At 37.3% G+C, this 21,914-nt stretch overlaps 1 protein-coding gene across 1 annotated transcript in view; it reads left to right on the top strand.

Moving 5' to 3' along the window:
- The window catches only part of USP3 (ubiquitin specific peptidase 3), a 100,430-nt gene that overhangs the window by 17,063 nt on the left and 61,453 nt on the right, over positions 1–21,914 (top strand). The window contains exons 2-3 of the mRNA XM_059057750.2: positions 9,978–10,038; positions 13,355–13,486. Of these exons, the coding sequence (XP_058913733.1) occupies positions 9,978–10,038; positions 13,355–13,486 (193 nt within the window). The remainder of the gene's footprint in view (positions 1–9,977; positions 10,039–13,354; positions 13,487–21,914) is intronic.

The raw sequence follows: 21,914 nt of genomic DNA, 5'->3' as shown, positions 1-21,914 counted from the left end.
TAACGAACCCCTCAGCCTAAGGGTGACTGGAGCCTCCAAACAGATCACTTCTGGCCCTGCGTTGACTCTTCAGTTTATGTGCATATGCACCATACAGATGTTATCATTTTCCATGCATGTCCTGACATGAAAAAGATTAGGAAAGTTGGCTAGAGCAGTCTCAAGATTAGCCTCTGAGAGCCAAGGATGGTGCTCCTTAAAGAGAAACAGGTAATCCTGGTTTATCTTGGATAAAGAAGAATTGAATTATTTAGAGTAGAATACGGGAATAGTGGTTTTGAGATTTTTGAAGGTCGTTTTTTACAATATAGGACAACATTAGGAGTGATGTTTTGCTTAAGAATTAGGTTGTCTTATGGTAATGACAGCACACCTGGATTTAAAATATTAATGGGATACAGAAAGAGCCAGTCTAAAGGATGATTGCAGCTTAGTTGATGATAGACTGCAGTGTTTTTTACTGTCTTACTACCACTGTGGCAGAGGGGATAGTCTAGTCTTTGGATAGTTTTTGATTCCTATGGAGTAGAACCTCTCAAAGGGTCTCATCCTCACTTCTACTAAACGACGACAGTCATTCCCATGAGTCGTTTGGCAGGGGTGAATGGTAGATGCTGTATCGCTGATACCCCTCCTTCTACAAGTAGTGTTCTGATTATCTGTTGCTGCATGACAAACTATCTTACATCTTAGTGGCTTAAAACAACCACTTTATTTTTCTTATCATCTTGTGGGTCAGGAATTCAGGAGGAACTTGACTGGGGCTGTCTCAGCTGGTGTACCTGAAGCTGGAGCATCCACTTCCACGATGGCTTCTTAACTCACATGTCTTGTGCCTCTGTGCTCCTCTCTGTTTCTGTCCCCGCCCCCCACGCCCCATGGTGTCACATTCTACAAGGTCTCTCTGTGTCGTTTGGGTTTCTCACAGTGTGTTGGTCTCAGGGTGATTAGGCTTCTTGCATGGTGGCTGGCTTCCCCAAGAGCAAGCAATAAAAAGAAGAAGCTGTCAATTTCTTAAAATTCAGACCTGCAAATTGACACGCAGTCACTTCTGCCATATTCAGTTAGTCAGGGCACTGCAGAGCCTGCCCAGATTCAAGGAAAGAGGACATAGACCTGCCTCTCAATGGGAGGAGTGGTCATCTATAATCTATCCTAGGGGGCTTCCCTGGTGGCGCAGTGGTTGAGAGTCCGCCTGCCGATGCAGGGGACACGGGTTCGTGCCCTGGTCCGGGAGGATCCCACATGCTGTGGAGCGGCTGGGCCCGTGAGCCATGGCCGCTGAGCCTGTGCGTCCGGAGCCTGTGCTCCGCAACGGGAGAGGCCACAACAGTGAGAGGCCCGCGTACCACAAAAACCAAAAAATAAATAAATAAATAAAATAAAATAAAATAAAATAAATAAATAAATAAATAAATAAATAAATAAAATCTATCCTAGGGCCCTTAAGCAGAAAGGAGAGAATGAATGGTTGTGAGAAATACTGAACTGTGACTTTATCAGAAAACTGATGAGAAATTTACTTATCTAATGACTCAGGAGAGATTAACTGATTGCCAGCCTTGAATAAGAATGGGACTGAAGCCAGAGGAGGAAGGTGGGAAAGATTCTCATGGGGCAAAGCGGAAAGGCAACAGAGGTAAGCTTTACTTCATAGTTGCCTTCCCTGCCTTGGCCCTGAACTCTTGGTTCCGTAATCTTCTGTGAGCCCCAGCCTGTCACTTCTGAGCAGTTTGGATTTGGTGCTCATGCTTGGTCTCCAACTCCTTCAGTATTTGGACCTCCGCTTAGTCTCCTGAGCTCTGCATGGGCTCACTTCTTTAGCCCTGGGCGCTGCCTGTTGCTTTGTATGAGAATTCTCCTGTTTCCCTGCTCCCTGGGAACCCAGTGTGCACTCCCAGAATGGGCCGCAGTGCCGGGGGTGGGAGGTGGCAGTAGGGGTGGGAACACAGGCAGTGATTTTGGCTACGCTCAGGCCACTCTGGCACCTCTAGCGGTTGCTTAATATCGCTGGATTTCTTCTTTTCTGGACTATGGGAAGGCCCAGTTCCTGCTTTCTTTATGTGACTTTACCACTCTTTCCCCGAGTAATTTCAGAGGATTCAGGTTGAAGATAGAAGAGACTTCAGAAACTTTAGCATAGAATAGGCTCATGAGTATGTGGTTCGAAGAGCATTTATGGTATAAAGAAGATTATACATCTTGCTCTAAACATCTAAGAATATATCAGTTGGAGGGTAAGCTGGGTTAGTCCTGGAGTATATTGCTACTTGTATATGTACTGGAATATTTATAGAATTTTTATGATAATTCTGCCCTATCCTCCAATTTCGAGAGGAATAACACTTTTACTATTGATACTTCTATGGAGTGTGTGTGTGTGCGTGCGTGCGTTTTGAATAACAGATGCAAATATTTTTCATTGATCATATGTTTACACACCCGTAGAGTAGTAATCTAGGATTTTGGTTTCACTTACCAGTCATGCTTAATAATTTAGAATAAGTTTATTTCATTAGGACAACTTTATAATACCAGTATCTTTAAATTTAAGACATTTGAACTTTATTTTTGTTATAAAAGAAGTAATGTTTTCTGAAAAAATTCAAACAGTATAGCTGAAAGTAGGTCCATGTGGCTCTAATCCCCCATCCCATTCTTTTTACATGACTGTTAACAGTTACTATGTACCCTTCTAGACTTCAAGCAGTTTATATACAGGTATATAATGTATACACAGAAACACATAGTACGTAATCTTTCTAAAGCAAAAATGACAACCTTCTGGACTTACTGCTCTGCAACAGTCCATACCTTCAAATACTGAGTTTGAGTTCCAGTTCTGTCACTTACTAACTTAGCAAGGTATATAACTTCTCTGTTTCTCAGCTTCCTTATGTATAAAACAGGCCAGTAATAATAATAATAATAATAATAGGCCAATAATAGTACACACCTCATTGTACTGTAGAGGATTAAATGAAGTAATATTTATAAAGTGGCACAATAAAGTGCAATAGTGCTTGGCACATGGTATGTACTAGATGAATATTAAATAAAGAACTTGCTCTTTGAAAAAACACGTTATGAATATTTTCTTATGGGTTGCTGGTTTTATAGTGTGGCACTTTAAAAACTGTGTTGTTAGGGACTTCCCTGATGGCGCAGTGGCTACGAATCCACCTGCTGATGCAGGCGACACGGGTTCAAGCCCTGGTCCGGGAAGATCCCACATGCCGTGGAGCAACTAAGCCCATGTGCCACAACTACTGAAGCCCATAGACCTAGAGCCCATGCTCCGCAACAAGAGAAGCCCCCACTCGCCGAAACTAGAGAAAGCCCGCATGCAGTGATGAAGACACAATGCAGCCAAAGATAAATAAATAAATTAATTTTAAAAAAAACCTGTGTTGTTGGTAGGCGGGTGGTATTCTGAGTTTTACTATTGGAGCAGCATGTTTGTCTACAGTTTTTTTAAAAAATAAATTTACTTATTTTATTTTTGGCTGTGTTGGGTCTTTGTTGCTGCACGTGGGCTTTTTCTAGTTGCAGCGAGCGGGGGCTACTCTTCATTGTGGCGCGTGGGCTTCCCACTGTGGTGGCTTCTCTTGCGGAGCACGGGCTCTAGGTACGGGCTTCGGTAGTTGTGGCTCGTGGGCCCCAGATCACAGGCTCAGTAGTTGTGGCACACGGGCTTAGGTGCTCCGCGGCATGTGGGATCTTCCTGGACCAAGGCTTGAGCCTGTGTCCCCTGCATTGGCAGGCGGATTCTTAACCACTGTGCCTCTAGGGAAGCCCCTGTACCATGGTTTTGAACAGCGATTCCACACACTTTCTGACCTCGCTGTTGCAGTGAGCTGCTGTTACTGACAGGCAATGTGCTGGGGATGTGTTTGCCTCTCAAGTGTTGTGGGAGCAGGAAAAAAAAAAACTGAAGGCTGTTGATTTAGAAGATTATACTACACTAGCAATTCATCTTTTTGTTAAGAAAATTAGGAGGAGAGTAGAGTTGGAAGAATTTTATCTATAGGGAATGATATGATTATTTAATCTATTTTTTGTTTTGTGTTCTTTGAATAATCTTATAGTTAGAGGGGACATGCTCATCACCTAGTTTTTATTCTACAGTGAAGAAATAGACTCAGAATAGTAGTGATGTCCTCAGTTCTATAGCTAGTAATGATAGGGCCAGGACTAGAATCCTAGTCATTGGATCCTCACCTTTCTGAATTCTTAAGAAGCTCAAGAGCCTCTCTGCCAGTTGAAGCAACTACTGAATAATGGATGCACTCTAAATAGCTTGCCTATCAGTGCTGAGTGCTTGAACTATTTTGCGTGTCGAGACAGTGACTAAGTTGTATCGCAAGCACTAGTGCATGATGTTTTATAAAAAAATTTAGAATTCCAGGAGAATTGTTGATGGGCCTTGAATACCAAATGTATTCTAATCTTATTAGGTTCTATATAGTGAATAATAAGGCTATTGAAGTTCAGTGGGAGGAAATTTATATTTGCTGTGGATGCCATTTTGCCTTCTGAAAGATATTTGCCTTCTAAAGATATTCATGTGTAAATAGGCCCCTTTAAGCCCAGAACTCCCTAGTTTTCTTTTTTTTATATAAATTTATTTTATTTATTTATTTTTGACTGCACACGGGCTTTCTCTCGTTGTGGTGAGCGGGGGCTACTCTTCATTGCGGTGGTTTCACTTGTTGCGGAGCACGGGCTCTAGGCGCGCGGGCTTCAGTAGTTGTGGCATGAGGGCTCAGTAGTTGTGGCTCACGGGCTCTAGAGCACAGGCTCAGTAGTTGTGGCGCATGGGCTTACTTGCTCCGCAGCATGTGGGATCTTCCCAGACACAGGGCTTGAACCTGTGTCCCCTGCATTGGCAGGTAGATTCTTAACCACTGTGCCACCCAGGAAGTCCCCTAGAACTCCCTAGTTTTCTGCCCTTCTTGTCTCTTGGTAAAGGAGCAGACTGTTCTTCCCTGCATAGGAGTAGCAGGGAGTAAAACCACTTTGGTTTGTAGATCACTTGGATGCTTTCCCTCTGCCTTTGTGCTCCATCAGCTGTCCCTTCCTAGTTTCCATGAGGGTTAAGGCTTTTGGGGGCTTTAGGAAGAAGCCATGAATGCGAGCATGTTTTAGAGTCTGGGCCTCCTTCACCTGTCTCCCCTGCCCAACCTGTGTCAGAGCTTCTACCTTGTGGGAAATGGCCCTAGCTTAGAAGGGGATCGACATTCTCCACTCCCCGCAAAGGGGTGCTGCTGCCAACTTGCAGAGCTCGTGGCTGAGGGTGAGGACAGGGCCAGAGGAGAGTTCTGAGGCTATAGCAGCAGGAGGAGAGTGAAGGGAGCTGGATAGTACCAGCCCCCCAGGCTGAGATGCTCAGGAGCTGAGAGAGGAAACCCGAGCTCAGGGTTGGAAGAATCTAAGCATACAGGACAGATTGCTGGAGGAGAGTAACTTTGAGGAAATTTCATAATCTGAGTGAAAGAGGACCAGACTTCAGTTTATGACATCCATTTACCCTGCTGCGGCCACATGTAACAGTGTGAGAAATATACTGCATGGTTTCCCTGCCATGACGTCACCTTGAAGTGTAATTAGGCATAATAAAAAGAGCCCTTATAAGTTTTCAGACTTATCTTTTTGAACTTCTACAAGTTTCCAACCTTATTAACCTCTTTCTCTCAAGTACTGGCATTTAAGATTTAAAAAATAAGAACCCTTCAGTTTAATATTTTTATGTTCTGCTGAATAGATAGTATATTTATAGCTTAAAAACATTTTTTATTGACTGTGTATGGTTTTGTTTTATACACACACACACACACACACACACACACACACACACTATAATATTTCAGTTTTGTTATGGTTCTTGTAGAGTTTTATAAAATAGCCTGCAAACCTCTAATGCAGTTTCCATGGGAAATGTTTTCATCCTACAGATAAACTTGAAACCCATCTGTCTATAAATTGAGACTACCTTTTATAATAAAGTTTGTCCTCTTAAGGTGATTAAAATAAATGAATTTAAGATTATATTGCAGGTATTCTTTTACGTATGCTGTGACCTGTTCTATTTGTAGCAATAATTGAGAGTTTAATTTAAAGTCAGTATTTTTCCTTCTATTTTCTAATTGTCTTGGGTACTTTAAAGGTTTTATAATTTGGATAAGGTATATATACACAGAGTGAATATTCCCCAAAGCAGTGTAATAATGGCTTCAGAATGCCCCATAATACCCTTTTCTGTGTAGTTTCCTAGCCTTCAGATGTTCTTCTGGTGTGAAACTATTAAGCGCTCAGAGAGTACTGTCATTTAAATAGCCAAGACCAACTGTCTTATCACACATTAAGTCTTAACTTTCTTATTGTAAATATTCATGATAAAAGAAATTTGATTTCTTAACTTAGAAAGTGAGGTCTTTTTTGAGATTTAGTAGAAGGCACAGTCACTTCTTTCCGATGTTTTTGAAAGTCAATACTATTTTATTTCCTTTCATTCTTTCTCCTCATCCCTGTCTTAAGCATCTATTTATTTAATCAAGGTATAATTCACATAACATAATATTATTTACTTATTTATTTATTTATGGCCATGCCATGCAGCTTGTGGGATCTTATTTCCCCAACCAGGGATCGAACCTGGGCTCTTGGCAGTGAAAGCACCGAGTCCCAACCACTGGACTGCCAGGGAATTCCCCAAATTAACCATTTTAAAGTGAACAATTCAATTCAGTGCATTTAGTACATCTACAACTACCACCTCTATCTTGTTCCAAGACATTTCATCACCCCAAAATAAACCCTGTACCTATTAGGCACTTATTCCCAATTTCTTCCCCTCAGGCTTAGGGTATCTTTTTGAAAATTTGAAATTAAGAAATTTAAAAACTGATAAAACTTTATGAGGTAATTGAGATTTTATAAGACTAGATTTAGAGTACACTGTTCTAATTCAGTAACATGAAGAAATGCATTTAATATACTGATAGTGGAAAAATTAGATCACAAAATTGTATGTACTTTTTGTCCATACTCACACTTTACAGCCATTGGGGGAAAAATGAACACTTGGTAGGATACACACCAAAGTTAACAGTGATTTTGTTCTAGATTTTATTTTCCTCATTCAAAGGAGGGGGGAAAAAATCTTCCCATAATTACACAAAAACCAAAAACCTGTAAATGACTAAAAACTTGGGCCTAAACTTACTATTATAATATAATTACTTATTTCAGGATAATATTAAACTTCTTCCAGATTGAGTACAGTGTTTCTTAGTATTTACTAAAAGAGAAAGATTTGCTGGAAGAATAAAACTATGTAATATTTGTAGTTTTTTAATCCTTCAAGTTATATCGCAGACCAGGAATATCTGTTTCAAGTAAACTGTATTCTAATTTATTTTTCCCTGTAAAAATATACTTTATAGGACTTTCTATTCAAACTATAAAAATGTCATATTTTTGTTAATACAAATCAAATACCACAGGGGTGTACAAATAAAAAGCCAACAGTCTCCCTTCACAATAGTCTTCTCATGTACTTGCCTAAAATAATTGCTGTTAGTTTTTTTTTTTTTTTTTTGCGGTATGCAGGCCTCTCACTTCTGTGGCCTCTCCTGTTGCGGAGCACAGGCTCCGGACGTGCAGCCTCAGTGGCCATGGCTCACGGGCCCAGCCCCTCCGCGGCATGTGGGATCTTCCCGGACCGGGGCACGAACCCGTGTCCCATGCATCGGCAGGCGGATTCTCAACCACTGCGCCACCAGGGAAGCCCTGGCGTTCTTCTTATTAGCCTTTGTCATGTGACTTACATGCACATATAACAAAATTGGACCCAACTGAGTAAAAAACTAAAATGCCTTCAGGATGGCCCTAGCAGTTAATGTAATGCACTAAGGAAAGGTAAAGCCCTTGGCTAACTGGAAGGGGATTTTTACCACTGAAAGTTTTCTCTTTCAAAAATAGTTAGAGCCCTGTGCTGAGCAGAAAGGCAGAGGCCCTTGGGCAGTATATCACTGTGCTCTCCTCTTCTTCCTTGCCGTCTCCTTCTCTCCCAAATGCAGAATGAATGTATGTCAAAGATTTATTTAACTCATTAATAAGGGAACCAGCAGGATGGTAAAGCTGATTCCAAGAGCATGTGAGGAATTGAGTGAATGCAGACACTGAAGAATGAATGTTGAAGTAAATTGCTAGGCTAGATATAAAACCCATTAATTTCCTACAGGGTAGTAAAACCATAGCCCTTGGAGTCTGCCAGACAGATACTATCTCTACCAAATAAAAATCTACAAGTTCACCTGTAACTTCATAGAATTTGGGCCCTAATCAATAGTAAACAGCAGGTCAAACAATGGTATTATAATTAAATATCTTTGGGATATTCATGGTATAATGTGTTTTATTATACACTGAAAGGGCTTATACTTCTTGATTCACTTTATTTCCAGTTTTGGCTAATTTTTCTTAACAATGAGAAAGGCCGATTGTGATGTATGATTAGACAAGACCAATATAATATAGTAGGGATCAGATCTTGGAATAGCTTGGTATCTTAAACTAAGAAATTTAAACTTTGTTTCAACAACTGTTCATTGAGCATATACTGTGTGCCAGGCAGTGGATTTATTATAATCTTGAGTGTGTGGATGTGCTATGGTGCCCCTAGGTGGCCCCTAGGAGGCTGACTAGTGGTTCTCAAGTGGTTGTATTAGGGAATCACCTGGGAATTTGCTTTTCTCAAAACAGACATGTTCTTTTGTCCTTCTGTACCCACCCCAATGTAGATATCTCTGCCTGAGTAGAACATATGTGTTTTGAAAAATCTTGTTCCAGGTGATTTTTATATCCCTTCCCTTTTAAAATCATTGTTATGTTTATTGGGCTTAAAATTGAATAAACAGCAAGCAAAATTGTAATCAGTGTTTTAAAAGTTTTCATACCCCTTTTTGCCTGCCATGTCCCTATAATACTCAAACTAAAGTAATTAATGTCCTGATGATACCCTCAGCAAGAATTACATGCAGTTATCATATTTAGAATTATATTTAATGTATTTGAGACATAAATTTGGGAAGAACTGGGCTTAGTCTTCCGAATTGTATCCTTAGGTTATGCCTCTCACTAAATAAACTGAAAGAGTTGTCATTTATAGTAGTGTATGATCTGTATGGTAAAGACATGTGATTAAAAAATTAGACTTAAAAATGTTTTTTTAAAATCTTTTTTTAAAAATGTTTTGTTGGGCTTCCCTGGTGGCGCAGTGGTTGAGAGTCTGCCTGCCGATGCAGGGGACACGGGTTCGTGCCCCGGTCTGGGAAGATCCCACATGCCGCAGAGCAGCTAGGCCCGTGAGCCATGGCCGCTGAGCCTGCACGTCCGGAGCCTGTGCTCCGCAACAGGAGAGGCCACAACGGTGAGAGGCCCGCGTACTGCAAAAAAATTAAAAAATAAATAAATAAAAATAAAATGTTTTGTCTTTTAATTTATTTTTTGGTTGCGCCATGCGGCATGCGGGATCTTAGTTCCCCAACCAGGGATGGAACCCGTGCCCCCTGCATTGGGAACGTGGAGTCTTAACCACTGGACTGCCAGGGAATTCCCTTAAAAATGCTTTTGATGAGAAAATAGACTGTCCTTAACTTGTCAGAGACTGTTGGAAAAAAAAAAAGGAATAAGTAATAAAGGAGAAAAGTGTACCTGTGGTTAAACTATTTGAGTTGAGTCCGCAATTAATATGAGCAGTTGTTGTGGACATGCGTTTAGATTCTTTCAGTATAACATTAATTAGGCAGCCGTTTTGTGTAAATGCACTCACAAAGCAAGGATTTGTGATTTCAGTACACCTAAGCAGCCATGGAATTTATAACTTAATCACAGGATGTGGTATTACAGATTAGGGGAGAAACTGGGAAATAACGTGATACAATTGGCATATTGTGTATTTTTCTTTTTATTAGTGTGCCGGTCCAACAAAAGCCCCTGGGTCTGTTTGACTTGTTCAAGTGTCCACTGTGGAAGGTAGGTGATGTGCTTATTACTTCACTAACCCAACTTGCTTTTTTCAGTTTACCTTTAAGCTTTATGTCAAAGTTTTATTGATTTGGATTTATTTAGCACCGTTGTTTAGTTATAGCGTGTGTGTAATTCTCTGTAGGGCTTCCCTCTCCTAATAGAATCCCTTTGTTCAGTGATGGAACTGAGGAAAATGTAGGGGGGAAAACCCCTTTATATTGCTACTCAGAAGAATTAATTTGATGATCAAGACAATCTACTAGTAATATTTTATTGACATGTGGCCAATTTTGTTTCACCTGTTACCTACCCTTCCCTACCTTTACTGACTTTTGAATCAAATCCCAGATATCACATCATTCTTCTGAAAACAAAACAGATAAAGGAATTCCCTCCAAAATGGTCTCACCATGGAGTTCATTATTTATGCTAAGATGTACCAAATATATCATTGTTCCGTTAAGACATTTTTGCTTTCCAGGAACTCCCAAACCCAGTTCAAGCCTGAGCATTTCCTCCCAGTTCTTGGCTTCAAAATGATGTTACTTAAATACTTTAGTAACTCTTTCTTCTAGCACAAACTCAAATAAATATCAAACTTTGTGTGTCTGGTAGTAGCACATTTATTTCTATGGCTCTTTTAGCTTAGAAAATCTGCTTTGAATTTGCTTCAGAAGTTAGTAGCTTAGCAGCAAGGAGGTGGGAAATCATACCGAGTCACACAGGCTGAAATCTATATTGTATTTATTTGGATGGTTTCCCCATCGTTATTCGTAAACCCTCATTGCGTGAATAGAGCATCTTTGTTCAGTTAACTTGATTTTTCACATTTTCAGTCCTGGCATTGAGTCTATTTTTCCATGTACACTTAAGAGTACTTTTGGAAAATGTTAACTGCATATCTTAATTGTGGTTATTGTGGTTTTGAAATCTCTAGGATTTGGGGAACCTGAAAATACTTTGTACAGATAACATTTTTTTAAAAAAAGAAGAAAAGTAGAAGCACTTAAATTCTGCACTTGAAGAGACAGATTCCTCTCCTAGATTTTGAGAGGTGAGAATTATAATGCAATAAAATTTATATAGTTCTATCCTCCAGTTGTCTCATAGTGCTTTACAGCCTAAATCTGGAAGGTCATATGTCAACAAAAAGACCTGACATACTCTCAAAAAGTGAAGACATGAGTGTTCTTAACAGCAAGCAACAAACAGTTCTCTAAGTAGGTATTGGAAAAATAAATTGAAAATTTTCTAGGCTCTGTAGGTAGTATGTTTCCAATGGTAAGCAATCTTAAATTTGGAAATCTGACATGGTTTCAGAGAAATATAATTAAGTAGATTACACAGATAATGAGAGTAACCTGCATTTGGATCTTCATTTTACATAGCTGATTGGCTAATTTTCTTTTGCCATGTAATCCTGGGTGTTGATTGCCAAGAATGATGATTTTTCAAAATAATTTAGACCACTTGTCTTTAGGGGAGTCTTAAACTGAATATTCTTTCAAACTAGGAAATATACTTTATCAGTAGTATATTTGAGTTATATATTGTATTGGTCTTCATGACACCGTCCCTTTTAAGTTATTTTTCCAATTTTTTGTGATTGTTGTTAAAAAAAATCTGTGACGTATATTGACACTTTTCCTTTTTAGACCAAATTGGTTAAAATCTAAAACTAGATGAGGGAAATATTTATTTTTATGTGGTAGTTTATACATGACTGTTAACTTCTGACATGTATTTGAATATTAGCCAAAACATTGCTAATCTTAATGTTAGCAGTAATACACTTCTTACTTTATCACTGACATTTATTACAGTAAACCATGGAAATATCTAGTACATTTGGAGGTTACAGTATGGTGGCTAAAGGAACTATATGTACTATTCATTCATTCATGCATTCTGAGCCATGGATTATTTAATCGCCTAACAACCCATGAGGTATAAGTACTGTTATCTCTGTTTTATAGATGAGAAAACAGAAGTAGAGAAGTTAAGTAACTCACCCAAGCTCACCAGGCCAGCATGTGATGACGCCTGCTAAAACCCAGGCTGTCTAATTTTTGAGTTTATACTCTTAATCATTATTTTTATTTTAACTCAGCCATATATACAATGGAATGAAAAATTCATTTTAGTCCACTTTTGTGAACAGAAGACCTTACACACAAGTCTTAGTTATGTTTATTACAGTGAAAAAAAAGGAGGGAAATGTGATCAAACTCTGAGTTGAGGTTAGTAGAGCCTCTGATGCTTCCAGGTTTCCTGGGGTAGAGTGGCCAGGCTTGGAGTTGATCCTCCTTACTTACCACAAACTATCCTAGTTTCCCCAAGGTAAGTGTTGCTCCTTGTACAATTAAGGCATATCATGACAAAAATGTCATCTTAACTCTGAGCAGGTTTACTTTGGCACTATTTAACCAACATTTGTTTTGACTGTTCTGAGTTTACAGTTAGGCCTTACCTTCTATAAATTGGCAGCTTTCTAGGAACTGGGAAGTTTTTGTTTTATGAGGGTCTTCAAGTAGTGGTCTGTTATGGCATTGTACAGTATTTAGGTGAAGGTGTAGATGAACCCTTATTTCAGTTTCATTTTGCTTTTTGTGATAAAATGATTTATTAAATCTGAGTTGGAAAGTGTTAGAAAATTTTTCTGACTGTAGGCAACCTTTGATTATCTTTGCCCATGTAGTAAGAAATAACAGTTTATATAAGCTTAAGATAATTTCTGTTTTGTTTGGATTTCTTTTAAACAAACCAATTTCCATTTTAGTGGAGTGATTATTCAGGCATTCAAATGAAAGATCTGAAGCCATTATCCTGTTTCCATATCTGACTCTCATGTTTTATATTAAGCAGCAACCTAAGCAGAGCCTACCGCCCTGTGGGCAGTGATTGAGTAATTTAGTTTGCAAAGCTTGTCTTTGATAATAGCTGAGTTGGGAGTTAGCAGCCTAAGAAAACTTAAAAAAAGAAAAAGGCTCTAGCAAGAGTATCAGCAAAGGAGTTGATAAGTGATAATATCAATGGTATTGAAACTGATTTGCATAGATAACGCCTTTCCTTGCCTGGTCCTAGTCTTGCATATAATAATAAGTTGACTGTATTTGATTGCAAAAAAGGAGCATATTTTAAGTACTCAGCTTGATAAATCACTAAGTGATGAATGCTCTTACAGGATTGAATGCTCTTTATTAGAAGGAATTCTTTCTTACTCTGATTTGATAACCATCTAATTTTATTATCATCTCCTGCTATTTTAACTTCCAAAGCAATATTTAGATTAAAATATATTTTCATTTGATTTTTTTGTAAGGTATGTGAATGGCCATGCAAAAAAACATTATGAAGATGCACAAATACCCTTAACCAACCATAAGAAATCAGAAAAGCAAGAAAAAGCTCAGCACACAGTGTGTATGGATTGCAGTAGCTACAGTACATACTGGTAAGTATTAATATTATCTGGAAATGATATTCCTTTACTATGTGTGCGCAGGCGTTTTCTCATCTTCCTCGCTCTTTCCCCTCCCCCCAGTCTCTAAGCCTGTGGGGGCTACCATTACTGCCTTTCAGTCCTGTTGGAATTCACAGAGGACCGGGGCTATCAGGAATGCCTGTCCTTATTCATTCAGATGTAAATTTGCATTTGCCCTTTCAACCTCTAGGTCTCTTTCCCATCCCACTAAGCTTCAGGGAAATGAAAATTATTTGTTGTTGTTCATTATAATTCCTTTTCTTTTTCTTGTTTTGTTTTTAATTGAAGAATAATATGATTAGAAACCCACATTCCTACTGTCCAGTTAACATTCTGTTATATAATCTTAAATTTTTAACTTCTTTGTTTAAAAAATTATTTTGACAGTCTCCCCTGTCCCAACACAGTTCCCCTCTCCTCTTCTACTCTGTAGATAAACATCAAGAATTTTGTGTGTAGCCTTTCAGGCTAATTTTTTTTTAAGTGTCACATCCTTTAAAAGGATATTGGAGGCCCTGTTCTCTCTTTGTAATATACTCTACATGTCTGTTTCATATAAATGACAATAAAGTAAGAATTTTTCTGACTACTTTGAACAGGTTATTCAGGTTACAAGTGATGTTTAACAATCCATATCCATTCGGTATGCTCAAAGAGTCAGTGTATTTTACAGTTTTAACTTTGGCGTGAAGCAAATTTCTTTCCTTGACTAGTAAATTATGAATAATTCTTTATGGTGTTAATCATTGTACTGAATTCGAAAGGTTTTTGACATTGAAAGGGAAAAAAAGCCATTTAAAGGAGTCCTTTTGTTTTTGTTTTTGCCATATAACCCTCGAATGTTACATGAAGGCAGTACTGGGCAGGGATGGGGATTTAAAGTCCAAATATTGCTTTTGATTCACACTTTCTGCTGAAGTTGTGTGCTAATCCTTTCTACATTATCCTTAGCTGCTTGTTGTATTGTAGAAAGGTGTCCCATCAAAAGGAAGGAAAAAAGGTCAGTGGCTTACCAAGTTTACATTTTTACATGTTTAACATTATTACACTGTGGCTATTGAATAAAACATTGTAAGGTTTAGTCCTGTAGATCACTAGTATTTCAGTGATCCTTTGTGTGGAAGATGTCCGGACGTGGAAGAGAGACAAGCTAGAGGTACATGACGACATCAGTAAAGGTGAAAATCTTGGGAAGATTTTCTGAGCCCAGCACTCAGTTTATTATTATTTGCTCTCATAGTAAAACACTCCTTCCTACAAAAATTAAGCATCAGCCAAGCTGGTAAAGTGTTTTCATTAGTTTCCCCGCCTTTCCCTCAGGACATTTGTATACTAGAATGACACAGCTATCTAATTGACAGAACCATGTGTTTCTGTAAGGTTGTAAGTATTTCTCTTTAAACAGCAGGAATTAAGATCATTCTTGAGGCATCTGTCCCACAGTCATCATTGCAGGTCATGTCAACCTGTATGCACCAGATGTTGAAAACGTTCATTATTCTTGATTTTTAGTTAGCAATGTGCATGAAATATTTAGTGGGGAAATTTGGAAATACAATTAAATCTCTGTGTGCAGTAGGTTTTCTTGCTGTTGGTGAGAGTATGAGGAAATAGTAACTCTTTGAGGAAATTTAAAGAATTATCTTGGAATTTTCCTAATGCAGTGGAATTATGTTTGTAGGTCTCTTTAAAAATATAGACTGTATAATGTCTTTGTATATTGCATTTTAGAGGAATACCTTTATTAACTAGGACTGGAATTTAATTTGCTTTATATTGGTATAGTATGCTAAAGTACAAGTCATTTCACGGCCGAATTGGAATTAAATGGCAGATCTTGGACCTTGGGGAATATACACCACGGCAGGGGTTTCTTGGACAGTTGCCAGTCTTTTGTGTGAAGTTATACAGAGCCGCAAGTGTGTGGACTCGGAGAGCTTCTGAAATGCAGGAAGGGAGCTGCAGCTGGTCACATAACCATGTCATTTGTGGGTTTAGAACAAAATGCCAGGGAATCATCCTGTAGCATTATACTGACAGCCTAAAAGGAAACTGTGATAGTAGTAAGCTGATGAAGCTGCAGTTTAAATTAACATTTTCCCCACACCTCACTATGATTAAGAAACAAAACAGGATTTCTTCTTCTGTATGCGGGGTGTGTGTGTGTGTGTGTGTTATTTTCCAGTGCACCTTATTAATTTCACTTCAGTTTGTAAATTTTCCTTGTATATAAATTTCTTGTGGTTAGACTAATTGGTTTACTTTAGAGGTGTATTAGGTTTAACCTATTTGATTATTAATTATTATGCTTGTAGTCAAAATATTTTAACTGTAGCTAATGTTAAGGCTTCTTTTCCATGTGCTCTGTCCTCTGAAGAAGTTGAAACATGGTCTGAGGCTTACAGTTTTTCTATCCTTATTTTCCCTTTTCCAAGAGTCCCTGCCTTGTCCTGTCTTTGCATATCCTTTATGAGGTTATCATTGAGCACTCCCCCCTCCCCCAACTAGCTCCAACCGTAGCTGGATGTAATCTCCCCTAAACTCACAGTCCTTGGGATACTTATAATTTCCTGCTGCACGTTAGTTATTCGTAAATGTCCTGGGGACTGCAGGAACCATATGTCAGATCTTTGTATCGTCCACAGTACTATGCGGTGCCGAGTAGGCAGTAGATGTTTGAAAGACTGAATTTTGTTAACTGTTTCCCAAAAATGGGAAAGGTTGTACCAAATCTATACTATTGTGCCCTCCTGATCCTTTTGGAAGGACTGAAGAGCTGCAGAACCCTTTTCCTGAAGAAGACTCAAATCACAGCATATGTGAGCTATTCCATTTACCTCCCGAGAGGGACACCTTGTAGAGCAGGTCCTTTCACTTCTGATATAAACTGGGCGTCCAGGAGAAGCACATATTAACCAAGCAGAACATAAAACGGGTCATTATTTCAAAAGAGGGAGAGAATCATTTTGGTTTGACACAAACCCACTCCTTTAGGAGACAAGTGAAGATTTTAATGAAAATGAAAATCTTAAGATTTTCACGCAAGGGCAAGTGTTCAGATTATTGTGTGTGCATTCAGTAATATTTCCTTTCCTCCTACCCCAAATTCCCTCCCCCAGTTAATACAAATGGCATTGTATGTGGTATACATTATTGTATCAAAAACAAAGATTAAAATTGATTGAGAAGAAACAAAGATTAAAATTAGGAACTTTTATTTGACGTCTTATGTAGATAGACATTTGGAGTTAATAGATTTAAAATACTAAACAGATAATTTTTGACATCTGACATAGTCTTGTCAGCTTATCAACAATAGCTGAATTTCTGAGAATTCAAAAGTATGAAAGGAGTATTAAAACTAAATTATTAGAATTTTTCCTTCCTGGCAGGGTAATGTTTTAAAGCACTCCTTCAAACAAAGAAATATTATGAAATGTGAGTCAATTCACTTGTCTAGAAAAGAAGACTTGTATTTTAGATTTTAAACACCTACAATAAATAGCAGTTTTAATTAAAACTAATAAAAATAAAGCTTTTATTTGTGGGTTTAAATGGATGCTGAATCATTTTCAAAGGCAGTTGTGATTAAAAATTAAAAAGGGGAAGATCTTTTGTTGACTATCCTTATAAACTTTTTGGGCACAAATTTTCAGTGTTGTAAAGATTAGAGAACAGGAAGAATTTTGTTTATTTAAAAACAGTATTTTGAAGTTTTATTAAAAGGAAACTTTTTAGCACGTGGCCTGAAAACAAAAGGCTCTTTCTTAATAAGCTGGTACTTGTCTGCTTTTAACAAAGGAAATGAGTTTTCTCTGCAAGTATTCTAATTTTCCAAAATTGGCTTAGTTGATGGCCGTGCATTAGAATTGAATAAAAGAGAACTTAAAAATAAGCTTGTTTTCGGAAAGAGTTCTTTGGATTTAACTTTTGTTGGTTTGAAATAAATGAAGTCACTGGAATATCAGCTTGTTTTGTTTTGTTTTTTGTTTTCTGTAACTATATCTGTCATTTATAATAAAACTGGAGGTCAAAGTTTACTCTAGGTGTCATATTATGATGTTATCTATTATACAAGGGAGTGAAAAGGAATTTGAAACTTAATGATCGATTTGCCATTGCCCTTTCTTGAGGGGTACTTTTTGCATTAAAGGTTTTTGATTTTGTTTCTTTGGTATTAGTATTATACATGACTTACTGGATAAAGATTGCCTTATAGCCAGTAGATTAAAGGACTTGTTCCTTTACTGTTGCATAAAAAGATCAGGTTCATTTGTATGATGATTGCTTCTTGTTTCACGTGGGTGAAGAATGATTTGGTCTGGGAATATTTTCTTATTGCTTCAAGAATATGATGTGGAGACTTATGACTTGGGTAGCTTCAATAGCACTTACAACAGGAATGGAAAAAGCTTTAGAATTTTAAAGCTGAGAAAGAGAGAGAGATTTTCTTTGTTTTGAGTGTGACATCTGCGCCATACAATATGGTAGCAGTTGAGCAATTAAAAGTGGCTAGTGGGACTGAGGAATTGAATGTTTTATTTTATTTTAATGATTATGTTCAAATTGCCACATGTACTGGTAGCTACTATATCAGACAGTGTAGCCTCACACTTAAAATTTAACATTGAGTATTTTAATATTATGAAACTTTAAAAACCTTAAGACAAAAATCGGATAGAAACTCCAAAAAGAAAATAAGTCAATTTCACTAACTAAAATAGTTGTAAATAAGTATAACTTAAAGCAGATCTAACCCAGTAAAATGTGTCAAAAAGAAAAATTATATAATTACTGAGTTAATTTCACTAGTCTGCCAACATATTCATTTTAATGGGAATCCCAGATTATTGTATCATTAGAAGCAAAAATACATTTATAAATAAGCCATTTCTGATTTTTAAGAAACTAATAACATTGAAATAAAAGGAAACTATTAAAATATGATAGTCCCCCCCAAAGAAAGCAAACCATATACAAATTGATGAAATACTAAAGCTATTTCCATTAACATCAGAAACAAGACAAATACTTCCTGTCATCATTTACATCATTGTCACTATTATTAAACATTGCTTTGGCAGTTCTAGCCATTGAAATAAGACAGAATAAATTATTGGTATAAATATTAGAAAAGAACAAATTATTTCTGCTTTCAAATTATATAATGCTGAGAAAACTCAGGGTGACTGTAGTAGAAAACAAGTAGAATTAATAATTTTGAGATGGTGATACATAATAAATATGCAAAAACTAATAGCTTTCTCTTCATTAGCAGTCATTAGTTAAAAATGGAAATGACCAAACAAAAAAACAAACATTCAACATAATGACAAAAATTATAAACTAAATCTAGGAATAAGTATTACAGAAAGATACAAAGCAAAGATATGGATCCTTTGTGAAGAAAACCTGACATTGTAAACAGTTCCTTTCCCCCTCAAATTTTTACCTTCAAAAGTTTTCCTGGTGGGCTTCCCTGGTGGCGCAGTGGTTGGGAGTCCGCCTGCCGATGCAGGAGACACGGGTTCGTGCCCCGGTCCGGGAGGATCCCACATGCTGCGGAGCGACTAAGCCCGTGAGCCATGGCCGCTGGGCCTGCGCGTCCGGAGCCTGTGCTCCGCAGCGGGAGAGACCACAGCGGTGAGAGGCCCGCATACCGCAAAAAAAAAAAAAAAAAAAGAAAAGAAAAAAGTTTTCCTGGAGACAGGGTCTGATGAACATGATGGTCCTCGAACATAATGTGCACAACATCCAAAAAAATCAAAATAGCGAATATGTTGCTTTTATTCAGTACATAAATATTCATTGAGAACCAGCTGTATGTTAGGAACCTAGTCTTTAGTGCAGTGGTCTCTAAAATAAGACACTTGAAGGTATGGGAGGAAAATAGCAGAACTTTTATTAAAACTTTTTATCTGGCAAAAAAAATCATTGGCAAATATTTTAAATACCTAGTGCCAGTGGTCTGTAGACTAGGTGGTTATGTGTCATGAACCACACACGGAGTGTCCTGAATCAGCTTCACGTGTGGCGTCCTCACCCTTGTTCACTTTTAGCATTGTGCAGTATGTTAACAGTTTTTGTCTGCCTAGTTACGTGGATTTATTTAATTTTACCAAGAATCAACCCTCTTCAACTGGATACACATTTTAAAAGATATTTTATGAGAAAAAAATCCTCCAAGATAATAACAGTAACAATAGTAAGACAAATACTGGTGAACAAGGAAAAGGTAAGCTGACATACACTCCTACTCTGAGCTCATCAAATACATTACAAAGTAAAAATATGGGCTATCTAATAAAAACACAGACTAATCAGATCTGATAAATTGGACAAAAAGTTTGAGACTGAAGGATGAATTTATATCCATTATCATTAATGTCAAACCTCACCCTATGTATATATTGTACTTTGAGATACTAGTTTAATAATGGTATGAAGACATTTAAAAAGTTTATTTCATCTCTAGCTCATTCTTCTAAATTTTTTCTTTTTTTATACTATATGCATATCAATTTAGATTTACTTGCATATATAATTAGTACAAACATGTAAATGTGTTGGGGGTGATGGATGCTCAGTTTTGTGGCTTATTTTTTATATGATTAGGAGCCATTGAAAATAATTTGAAGATTTCGTCTTAGTGGACTGGTGTTTTTCCTTTTATAATTAGAGAGGGCATGAGGCGCAGGCTGGAAATAGGAAGGAAACAAGTGTTTCTAAAATTAGAATTTTTAAAAGGAGGTAAACCCACATTAAATTTTAGGACGAGAAAATGATTGAGCCATGCTGCATGTTTTAATTTTTGAAGAATGGGGAAAAAGTACAGATAGGGGTGACCAAGTATGGAATATTTTTTGCTGTTAAACAAGTGAATGGTGCTACATGGAAAATACTGAGGGAGGGTAAGGGAGTTGGTGGTGTATGGAATGAAAGCTTAAATCTAAACGTAAAGCAGGTAACACTGAAGTGAAAGGGAAGATTGGGAGGGAAAGACGAGAGAGAAGGAAATTTAGGTAAGGTCGACATTGCAGGGACCATCAAATACTATAGCTTAATTCGGCTACAGATATATATGCATTTGAAAGTCACTGTATTTGGGTGGGGCGGAGGGGGATATCATACTAAAGGAAATAACCAAGGTTTAGAATAAAATGTTAGTTGAGATGGAGGAGGAAAAAGATGGGTTTGGGGGAGATTATAGAGAGAAAAATATTTAGAGAGGATTAGGCATGATTAGATGCTAGAAATTAGAAAAAAATCACAATCTTAAAAATGTACACATAAGGAATCAATGTAATGAAGAAATTGTACAGTTTTGCTATTTATTAGAATAAGCAGAATTTGAAGTAACTTGAGCTGTGATATTATCAGTTTTTTACCCAATTATAATAGTAGTATAAATAATTGGTATTTCTTATGAAAATTTATCTACTACCTGCTACATGTTCTTGCAGTGCAAGGTAGTAAAATTAATTGTGTATCTTCTGCTCTGAACAGCAGTATATATATAATACCCTACTCTACATTTAATCAGTTTATTAACTATTGGCTTGAAGTACTTTAAAACTATGTTAGCGTCATATTTGGTTCAAGGAATTTGATTTGAGACTAATTTTTACATAGCTAAGATGATAGTATACTTTGTCTCAAGGTGTTAGAAGTGGAGAAAGATACCAGTACCTTCTCCTTCCCTGCCTTTTTATATCTGATTTCCTTATCTAACATCTCTAATATGTTGCCTGATATGACTTCTAAGTATTTTTTTTTGTCTTTAGTGTTCAGTTTACTTAAATTTCCTTAAACAGTTCTTTCTTTTTAGTAAGTACAGAAGTAAACGTTTTCCTTGTCTGACAAGTAGTCTGTTAGAGGTAGAGCTCATCTTTACTTGAAGAATCACCTAAAATCACTAAATTTAAACTTGCTTAAGTGTTAATATAATAGCCTAAAAGTTGGTTGTATAATATAGGTAGTTCCTGACTTTTGTTTGCTAGACATGTGAAGTCCTATTTACATGAAAAGATGCCAAAACCTGGACCTCAGCTCCAATTTCTCAGTAGAAAGAAGAAAAAGAGGAGTAGAACTTTTTATATTATTTCAGTTAGTTTTGGGAACCAGGTGTATTTTCACCTTGCAACATTTAACCATATTTTATAACAATATTTATTTCAAAATGGGAAATGCATTCCAAGTTTCAGAGGAGCAATCTAGAAGCTTTGAAACACAGCCTACAAATTATGCACTTTTTTGTACTTATTCTGGTGTAATCTCCTTGAAGGGAAAACTAAGAATAGTGGCTAAATTTTATTTTTTTTCAGGTGTTAGAGGTAAGCATAATACTGACCTAATACCTTCAACACAATTGTAAACCAGGAAGAGATTTTCAGAACTT

Source organism: Kogia breviceps, chromosome 3, assembly GCF_026419965.1.
Source record: "Kogia breviceps isolate mKogBre1 chromosome 3, mKogBre1 haplotype 1, whole genome shotgun sequence".
NCBI lineage: Eukaryota > Metazoa > Chordata > Mammalia > Artiodactyla > Physeteridae > Kogia > Kogia breviceps.
Note: the sequence above shows the minus strand (reverse complement) of the source record. Positions and strands in the feature narration are given on the sequence as shown.